Source organism: Propithecus coquereli, unplaced genomic scaffold, assembly GCF_000956105.1.
Source record: "Propithecus coquereli isolate 6110/MARCELLA unplaced genomic scaffold, Pcoq_1.0 Scaffold403, whole genome shotgun sequence".
In the NCBI taxonomy this organism is placed as follows: Eukaryota; Metazoa; Chordata; class Mammalia; order Primates; family Indriidae; genus Propithecus; species Propithecus coquereli.
Genome location: NW_012149764.1, coordinates 1,464,210 through 1,474,814, shown reverse-complemented (window position 1 = coordinate 1,474,814; position 10,605 = coordinate 1,464,210). Strand labels below are relative to the sequence as shown.

Sequence of the window (10,605 nt, the reverse complement as noted above, 5' to 3'; positions counted from 1 at the left end):
GTTGCTGAGAGAATAAGAGGGGAGTCAGCAAGCTCACTATGTCTGCCCTGTAATTCCTGCTTGGAGATCAAGAAAAGAACATCATGAGAAATCATGTATAAATCTCATACAGACACAGCCCCTCTCTGGAAAGAACTCCAGGCTGATGATTAGTGAAACCATGTCTTTGTAACTGTCTATTGCTGGATTTGAATGCGGATTGGCAGGTTAACTAAAATCACATTAGTTTTCCAAAATGCCCCTCTCAACTTCCACTCTTCTCAATTTTCTAGCTTGTTTTCCCCAATCTGTTTTTTTATGTTTTCTTTTACCTCCATGCAAACAGATATGGAAATAGAGCTGCTGTTTATTTATTTGGTAGAGTTACAAAACATGCCAATGTGCCTCTGGGTACAAGTACAATATAAATCACAAGCCATAAATAAATGACAAGACAACAAAAACAATAAGTAAAGCTGAAACTCACATGACACGATGACTAATCTTTTTTTCTCTTATCAATGGAAAACTGAGTCAGGTCCTATATACACCTCTTTTATGTGGGGTATTCAAGTTATTTTTTCCACTTTCAATCAGAAAAGCCAACTTATTGCCAAGATTAGCTGGCTAACAGAAAAAAATTAGAAATAACTATTGTAAAATCATGCCAATAATTACTTTCAGGTTAGGGAATATGGTTTATTTAAGCTTCTCTTTTCCCTATTTCCTTCAGTGAGGAATAATACTAATGCTAGCCACTATACATTGAGTGCTTGCTATACAGTGCTATTTAATTTTCACAGGCTTATAGGGTTGTTGTGGGTTTACTGTAAAAGCTTCCACAAATCCAAAGCATCTAAGTAATTGCCTGAGTTAGCCAGGCAATAAGGAGTGGGGCTGGGGCTGGACCCCAAATCTGCCTCCCCCAGAACCCCTCAGCATACTCTTCAGTGTGGCTTGCTCCCTCCTCGTACTCCCAACCCTGTGGGGCTCCCAGTAATGACCAGTAATCCTAGACATAGTCTTCTAGATAAAACGTCCCCTCCCAGTGAGGCTAGAAGGGGCACAGCTGTGAGGCAGGCCACATTTCTCTCTCTGTCCCTGTCTCACCACCACACCACGCTGACTGACCGAACCACTTCAATGGGGCAATGTGGGGAAATTCTAACCTGAGACGGGAGAAACTGTACACCAATGAGACTTCCCTTGTGCGCTAGGGGCAGCCCCTCTCGGCGTGTTCCCAGGTCCCATCTTTGCCTTCCTCATAGCAGGTGCACCCTCTCTCTGCAAGACCAGACTGCCTTCGTGACTTCTAACTTTGGCCATCCCCTGGACCTTTTTCAGAAAACCTGACCTCACCTTTGAGAGTTGGTTTTACTGTAGGATTCATTCCCTTCCTTCCAGAAGTAGCTTTTCCCAAGTCTGAGTCATTCAGGCTAGAATCTTGTGCTGGTGACTTCAGTAGAACTTTCTAGTTTCTGGCACTCCAGGTTCCATTGGGAAGAGCCAGGCAGAAAAAAGAGCTTTGGTTCAAGTTCCCACCAACACTAAAGAGGCGTTGGCATGCCTCTTTATTCTGCTTTTTTACTGCAATATTATTAAGTTCTTGTTTTTTTTCTCTGTGTGTCCCTGAGAGAATTTTATAAATTCAGAGATTACCTGCACACATTTTAAAGCTGACATCTAAAATGTTTCAAGTTTAAATATTCACAAGAACGTTATTTCCAGTGCATTGTTAATATTGACATTTAAAAATAAAAGTTATATTCACATTTAAATGAAGCCAATGATTCTAAATAATGTGGTGATTTGATACTCATTATCATCCATTAAAATACATGATGAGCTCTCATAGTCAAAAATTATATATATATTCTTGTTCAAATTTTCTTTCCATTGTACTTTCCCCATAGAATTTTGTCCTACTTGTAATATAGTTTATGCTTAACACTCTTTTCTCGTCACCTTATAACTGCTGCAACTAAAGTGTATATAAATTTAAATGCAACTTTAAAAACTTCCATGACCACATGTCTCTGTTAAAATTACTCTTGATTTAATTATTATACTTTTCATGAATAATCACAAAGGAGAATTATCCATGAAGGTGAGGAAGCATAAGTGTCAGGGCCCCTACTTCCATGGCTGCAAAGATTGCTGGGAGTTGGCAAAAGTCACATAGTAATCTGTCATCAAAAGATTATTTTTAATGATCCCTCAGGTGACAACTCAATTAGGTCTCCCTCAATTTTATTATAAACAACGAATTGGCTACACCTGACTTTTGAAATAATTATAGTCACTTACCTTCTGTATAGCTGCAACAATATTTTGAGTTATGTCTTTGTTTGGTGGTCTGTATATTTTTATACCCCATGGCAAGGAGACATAGTAAAACTTTGGGTGAGCGAGAGGTATGCCTCTCCTTTACAAAATGAGCAAGGAGAAAGGGGAATCGGCATCTCTGTTACAGGAGTTTCTCAGGAAGATCACTTTTTAAAAAAGGTACTTGTGAAAGTAGAGGGTCTAGAAATTTATTCCCTTAAAATGCTTCATACTGGTCCTACCTCAGCTGGAAGACCATTGGTGTAGAAAATGATTGTTGGATCATTCTCTGTCTTTCTCGCTCTCTCTTTCACCCCAGCTCTCCTGAGGAAACATTAATTTGCAGAAAAAATTTAGTTTCTTTTCTAAGAAAGAAGATAAACATTTTCCCTAATGTTTTTCATAAGGTTCCTCATCTTTCACAACAAAGCCTATCTTCTCCTGTAATATGCAGGGCACTTTAGTTCCTCTAGAAATTAGCTCCTCTTGTAACTCAAGTCCAGTTACTTTGCCCTCCCCAACCCTTCCCCCGAGTCCCCTCTCTCAAACTGTCTTCTCTTGTGCCTGCCAGGAATAGGAAGTGTGCCCATCACCAAGTTGTATACACAAAGGCTGGGCCGAAGCTTTGAAATGGTATCTTGAAAGCACATCCTCCTCCCCAGGGTTGAATACCAGGGAAGGTTTGGGTTCCTTCAATGACCCATTGCAACGGGTTCAGTGGTGGCCCCCCAAAAGATACATTCATAACCTAACTTCCCAAACCTGTGAATGTGACCTTATGTGGAACAAGGGTCTTTGCAGATGTAATTAAGGATCTTGAGATGAGATCATCCTGGATTATCTGGGTGGGCCCTAAATCCAAGACAAGTGTCCTCATGAGAGACAGAATAGGAGAAGACACAGACACATGAAGAGGAGGTAATGTGACCATGAAGGCAGAGATTAGAGTGGTTCAGACAAGCAAGCCAAGAAACACGGAAAGCCACCAGGAGCTGGAAGAAACAAGGAAGGATTCTCCCCGGAGGCTCTAGAGGGAGCGCGACCGCACTGACATTGAGATTTCAGGTTGCTGCGCTAGAACTTTAAGAGACAAATTTCTGTTGTTTTAAGCCACCAAGTTTGCGGTATTTTGTTATAGTAGCCCTTGGAAACCAATACCAGTGAAATACAATAAGCCAATTTTATCATTAATGAATAATGTTGACATTAGCATAAAGATTTTGTATAGCATTTGCCTTGAGGAATCTCAGAGAACAATGAGGTCCTTTCAGGATGAGCCAGTTTTGTCCTTCGCTGTAAATTACTCACTGACAGGATTTGAGAGGCGCTTAGGGAAGCACTTTACATTCTTAGTCATTTGCACTTTTGAGAGGGCCCAGCTCTGAGTCCTGGGAGGTGAGTCAGTCATGCACTGGAGTCTCCAGTGGGTGCCTGGGACCACATTATCGAGGCAGCCTCTAATTTTTATGACCAGATCCCAAGTTATGTCCAGGTAGAATAAGGGAAACACTGCATAAGATTTGAACTGAGAGGTTGGGAAGCCCATCAGTCAAAATGCCTCGTCTGCCAAGGCCAAAAATTAACCATGAAGGATTCGTTTTTTGGGGTTAAGGCAGGAGCTCTGAACTTAATTTGTGAGATTATCAGGTAGTTTATCAGGTAGTTTACAGAGCTCTCTTCGCTAAGCACCATCAAAAATGCATTGTTATTGTTAAATATAGTCGATTCTGGTTATTCACGGTTGTTATGTTCTATAAAGGTGCCACTAACAGTCCTCCTAGGGGAAATACAGGGTTAGGTTCCTGCAAGCCTCTGGTCACAGCATTTTCATCAACCAGGCCATGGGTAGAACGGGTGGGGTGGGGTGGGCGTAGAATGGGGTGTTCTGTGGCCTTCATATCAGAAGCCCTCTCTGCAGCTCTGACTCTTCAAAGAATATCTGACCCCACGGGATTCCAGGGCACAAACCAAAGCCATGTGGCAATGGAGAGTGAGAATGGGATAAAAGGAAGAACAGGGTACTTAGATGATCGAGAAAGAACAAGAGACTCAGAGGAGGAGGGTGAGGGAGGGGCCAGAGAGGCCAGCTCAGGAACTGGGACAACAAGCGAGGTGGGTGGGAGAGGCAGATAAATGAGACCCAGGATTTCAGCAAGCTTAGCTGGGTTTAACAGTTCCATTTGGGGCCTCTGAAGTCAGGACTTCTAGGGAAGCTTGTTCTCCTAAAGCCAACCTGCTTAGTTAAGAAGAACATTGTCTTCACAGAATCAGAATGGATTTACAAACCTTGCATTCCCCCTGCAATTCACTCTATTAGGAGGTCACAGACTGGGGGCACACAGAAATTGGTTCAGAATTTGAAGAAAAGGTCCCTGTAAGGTACATGACTCTATGAGTGTGGAGAACTCTTGTCAAAAGAACTGTTTCCTTAACTCTCTGCAGCAGAAGACCAATTTCTCTGCACAGAAGAAAATGACATGTAAATTGGTTGCCCATGGTTTGGAGACTCCGTCCTTTGAAGCCGGAGCCAAGTGACTAGGCTGGGTACCTGCTGGAGAGAGGCGTCAACTTTGGGACAAGAGTCCCTGGCTCTCCCCGTCCACTTCTAGGAAAATGGTTCACAATCCAGCGGCAAGTAAGCTTTCAATTACGAGTTAAGTAGTGGAAGACGAATATGGGTATTTGGGCCGAGGCAGTTGCACCAGCTAGCGTCTCCGGGCTTCCCCAACGCGTCCCTGCTTCTCTTGGGACCGTGTCAGTGAGGAAAGCCCTCAGGACTTGGGGCCGTTGCTCACACGTGGGTGCCAAAAGCGTCAGAACCACACCAAGAACAAGTGCCCACCAGAGAGCCCAGGCCAAGGCCATTTTCAAACCGACGCCCACGCCCGCAGAGCGGTCCCAGCGAACAGCAGGTGTCACCCTTCTGCTTCCAAACTCCAACTGTTTTCAGGTGCGCGCCTCTCCAAACTTGTGTTCAGAGCTGCCGGCCCGCGGGGTGGCTGGGCCCTTCTGCCGCTGCACGGCGCGCTCCTGTGTGGTGCGGGGTTGCGGCTTCCCAGCGCGCTCCCCCGGGGGATGTGGGGTATGCGGAGGGCAGCAGGTGCCAGCAGAAGCCAGAGGGCGTCTCAAAGGTCGAAGATCGAACTTGCCACGGGACTGGGGGAAGGTGGCACAAGCTTCCAAGCCCCTCCCCTTCCCCCTAGCCGTTTTTCAGGGCGCGGGGGAGGCGCCGCTGGGGCAGAGGCGCTCGGACCATGGCTGCGGCCCCCGCTCCGGCCCGGGTCCCCGCGCGCCGGCAGTACAGCGTGCAACTGCGCTTCGTGACCGAGGAGCAGCTCTTCCGGCCCGGGCAGTTATGGTCTCCCAGCCCGAAATCTCTGCGGCTGGAGGTGCACCCAGCAGGGGAGGAGGCGGACGCGACGGTGACTGACGGTGAAGTACTGCGCGCGCCCCGCGCACGCAGAGTCCCGCGCGGAAGTCGCCCGCCGTGGTGCGCGCGCGCGGCGATGGGAGCGGGGCTGTGTGGGTGCGCGGGCGCGCCCGGTGCGCGTGTGCGGCAGCGCGTGGGTCCACTCGGCGTGCGTCTGCCGCGGTGCGGGGTGCGGGGGGTGCGTGCCCGGCGCGTGCGTGAAGTGCGGGTGTCGCACTCTGGTTGTCTCTGAGCAGGTGCGCACCCTAACTACTCGCAGATGGGACTGGGGGACCGTCTCTCCTGTCGGGAAAAGCCTAGATCAAGCCAGTCGTGCCTTTATTATTATTCAAGAGAACTTCGGAGCTGCAGGCAGACAGCTCCGAGAACTAGTTTTGGTCTTACCTTAGAAATGGCAAAAGCGAGGTCTGGAGAAGAGAGGCTTGTTGTGATATCCCCGCCAGGAATCGATGTCTTTTTACTTCCAGGCCCGTGTGTTTCTCCTTCCCTTTCCAAGCCAACGGACCACCTTACAGTCGCACGTGAGGCTTTCTGGCGGGCGAAGTGGAGAAGTTTAGGAAGGACTGGGCGGGGTGGACACCAGTCCGAGTGGCTGTCACGCCAGTGCAGTGTCCATTTGGCATTACTTTTTGGTTCGAAAAATGGCCTTCACCAAGGAAGTGCTTGGCCTTCACCAGTGCGGTTCCCTGGGCCCCACGGGCTGTGGGTGCGTTAGGGGAGTGCTTCTCACTTCTGTGGAATCCCAGACCTTTTTGAGAATTTGAGGAAACCTATAGATCCTGGCTCTAGAAAATGTGTATACTTGTGCACAAAACTTTTCCTGTAAGTATGAGGGGTTCATGCCCTCTGCCCCCAACTCATGTTAAATACCTTGTTCCAGTAAGTGTGGAGAGCAGAGCCCCAAAGGGAGCTACAAGGCTCCAAAGACTTTTGGGTTTTTTTTCCAACCCTAATTTCTCAGAGTCTGAGTAGAGTTTGAAGTGTTCTGCCCTGTAGATTGGTTCTAGTGGGAATTTGCAGGTACTGTCTTCCTGTTCCTCAGTGATGAGAGGGACACAAATTCACTGCTTCACCTCCAAGGCCTTAGAACAGTTTCAGGCACATAGTAGACAATAAATACTTGTTTTGGAATGAAAGAAAGCCCTGGGATGTGTCTTCTCCCTTTACTGGGAGAAGTTTGGGCCTTAAAGTATTAAATACCATTTGACTAGTGTCTCAGGAAGCTTGAGGCTTGGCAATGGGTCAAAAGCCTTACTCAGTAACTCGTTCATTTCTCTTTTGGATGTAAGAGGGGAAAAGAAGTAGCTTTTAGTGTTTTTCCTGGGAATTCCGAAACTCAAATGCCAGAAAAGAGGTCTATTTGAATACTATAGTAAATTTGTTTAATCTGTAGCCATATACATAGAGAAACAAAAGAGCAGATTTGAGATTTACACATTACGTGATGTCCTATGATTTTCTTTCCCACGAATGTGTGTTAAGAAATAGCCAAGGTTCCAGGTGGTTGGTGTTGTAGGCTCCCCAAGGTGTTATCCAATGCCTGGTCTATTATTTATCCTAGAGGGGAAAAAACTCACCTTCAATGAGTAAATCAAGTCCAGAGATGACCTCTGTGGTATGTACTGACCCAAACTAATGGAAAGAATAATTAAAGCTAAGGCAGGCAGTCATTCTCACAAGATTTTGACTGAATTCCTTGAGAAAGTTTCACTAACAAGGAAGCAGAGATCTCACCCTCCAGTCCTAAGGAGTATTCTATGTATGCATGCAGTTACTAAAGTTCAGTACCCTTATATGGAGAGTTCTGGAGAGAAACTATCCTGGAATTTTTCTTTAAAGTAGCTCGTTTTTACTATATCACCAATTAAACCCCTGTTGATGGTGGCTAGGCAGAGCAAGCTTGAAAAGAAATTCTAATAAATTATTAAAAGAAGAAAGATTCTGGTGAACTCAGATATTGTATGTTTAATAGCAGGATTTCACATGGCTAGGATTTCTCCTGGGATGAACGTTGGTGAAAATTCTTTAATGAACTTTAGGAATGGGTCTAAGCAATGTATCTTGAAAAAATTATACAGTTTCTTAGTTTATATCTAGAATTAGTACTCTGGAATAATTCTGCCTGGATTCAAATCCTGACTCTACTGCTAATTAGCTATGCTACCTATAGTGAATGATTCACCCTATTTAAGCTTCAGTTTCCTCATCTGTAAAATAAGGACAATAATACGAGTTATAAGGATTAAATTAAATAATATGTACACCATGTTTGAGACAATGCCTGGCATATATTAAGAGCTCAGAAAGTGTTAGCTATTATTATTAATGTTATATTTACTTTCTGCCTCCAAAGCAACAGTTTCCTCAGGCTGTTCTTAGGGTGAGTTAGGCTATATTTGGTGAAGATGTTCCAAAGGAGACAATTAAATCTGGTAAAAAATCACTTGGAAGATTTGAACAATCTTTCAGCTTCCCAATTTCAGTAGCTTGATATGTAAAGAATGGAAAAGAACAGGACAAAACCAGTTTATTCTAATTTCAAGCTTTCTAAAATTGACAACAATTTCATAAAGGTAACACACCAGGGGATCCAGCAGGTGTGGATTCTAGCTTGTGAACTCTGGAAAGACATTTATTCATTCCTTCTTTTCTTAAATATTTTTTGAGTCCCTATCCTGCCAGGAGGCTGCCTGAGAGTGTGTTTAATTCATCTTTCTATCCCCAGAGCCTTCCACCGTACCAAGTACACACAAGGCATCAATAAATATTCATTGAATGAATTAGTGCTTTAAATCAAGAATTTAAAAATCTTGCTTAAAAGAAGACTTAAAATACTGAGCACTGAGTGTACAGAATCAGAGTTGCCCAAAATGATTAGGATACTGTCTTTACTTATAGTCTAAAGGTGTGTTTTAAAATATACTGTATTAACAGAAATTTGAGTTATAGTAACGTCAACAGATCAGGAGATGATTGCCATTGAAAAAGTAGTTTATGACTCACAGCTCCCAAGAGGAGCAGGCACACCACACCGCAAGGGGGCCACATAGAGAAGCACCTGGGTGGGTCGGGGGCAGAATGACGGGGCAACTGTGGGCAAGAGCCTTTATTATGGTTTCCATGGGAAGGAATGGTGAGGCAGGGTAAACAGGTGTAGGATGGGCTAGTTTGAATGATTTCAGCAGGCTCTATGGTGTAAGGACTGTCTTTAGTTTTTTGGTACCTCACCCTGGGATAATTAGGACAGATGGATAGTGGCCCAGAGTATGGGAGCCCAACAAAGGAGGTGATTGGGATGTGGATTCTAGACTGGTTGGTTTATACTTGAAAAGTGTGCTCACAGGTGAGTTGTTTACTCTCTCTAGGAACTGGCGAACCCTGGGAGGGGCAGTCTCTCCAGGGTCAGGAAGGCCCCAAATGTCAAAGCATAAGAATACAGAAACTGAAAGACACAGCTAAGACATGGGAAAACCAGAATACAAGGGAATTAGTAAGTTTATAGGGTGGGGATGGGTGTCCACTGGCAGCTAGGAAAGGGCTGTGGATAAGAACTTCAATTCAGATTATGGGAAAAAAATACATTGTTTTCATACTTTCAGTGTGTTCAAACCAAGAACTGGAAAAGGAGGAGAAACAAAAAAAAGTAGGAGATGAACCTGCTTCTCTCCCACCCCTTTGCCCAAGCTCTGTGTAAGCCCTGTGCTGGGGAACTGGAGGAGAAAGAAAGAGCTGGGACTATATTACACAAAGGATAAGGGTAGACTGGATGTCCAGAAGAGAAGAGAGAATATTCTTTCCCTTTCTGCATCTAGAGAGGTCTTATAATTAATCTGGAAGTGTTAGGAAAATATATAAATAAGCCCCATGGATAATCAAGTAGAAAAATGTGAAGGTTTTTGTTTCTGAGATATTATAAAAGAATGCTAGGCTTTTTGTTCCCTGGGGAATGCTCATCTCATTAGAGAGGGGGAAAAAAAGAGCAGAAGGGAAGTCAGAGAAAAACATCCTTTGTATCGCATGGGAGCTCCAATCTTCCTTCTTTGCATTCTGTGATAATGGTAGTAGAGTAAAGTAAGGTGAGGCCTGTGTACAGGATCCTGAAGTCAGTTACCTCCATATGAGATAAACATTCATTACTTTTCATTCAACAAATATCTATTGAACACATATTCTGTGCTAATCACTGCGTGAGCGATAACTGAGCTAGGTAAGGACCCCACCCTATGGAGCTAATGTTTTCATGGGGGAAGACAATAGCCAAAGAAGCAAAGCGAGATAATTTCAGATTGACATAAATGTCTTGAAAAAAATGAACAGAATAAAAAAAATATATATAGCTCCATAGAGAGGGAGGGAGACCAATTTAGAGAGTATGGTCAGGGGAGGCTTCTCTGAAGAAGTAATATTTGATCTGAGCCAGGAAGGAAAGATGAAAGGAGCCCGCTAAGCAAAGAGCTGGCGGAAAAATATTGCACACAGAAAGAATGGCAGGTAGAAAGGCCCTGAGGCTGGGAGGAATTGGTGTGTTTGAGATGGCCAGTGTAGCTGAAGCTTCATAAGAGAGAGGGAGTGTAATATGAGTTAAAGTTAGTGTTCCTGTTATTATTGCAGCCTAACAAGCTACCTCAAAACTTGGTAACTTAAAACAGCCGTTTCATAATGTTCCCAGATTCTGCGAGTTAGGAACCAGGCATGGCTTGCCTGGGTGATTCTTGAGCATTGACTAAGGTCGCTCATTGCCACTCATCTGGCAGCTGGCCTGGAGATCCAAGAGTGTGTCATTCACCTGGGCCGGTGTGACGGTTCCTTTTATGTGTCACCTGGGCTGGGCCACAGTGCCCAGACATTTGGTCAGACATTATTCTAGATGT

The 10,605-nt window shown here is 44.6% G+C and overlaps 1 protein-coding gene across 1 annotated transcript in view; it reads left to right on the top strand.

Moving 5' to 3' along the window:
• The first annotated feature begins 4,978 nt into the window (after nt 1–4,978).
• LOC105817242 (histone-arginine methyltransferase CARM1-like) overlaps nt 4,979–10,605 on the top strand; it is a 252,075-nt gene continuing 246,448 nt past the window's right edge. Inside the window, exons 1-2 of the mRNA XM_012652874.1 lie at nt 4,979–5,386; nt 5,508–5,736. Of these exons, the coding sequence (XP_012508328.1) occupies nt 4,979–5,386; nt 5,508–5,736 (637 nt within the window). The remainder of the gene's footprint in view (nt 5,387–5,507; nt 5,737–10,605) is intronic.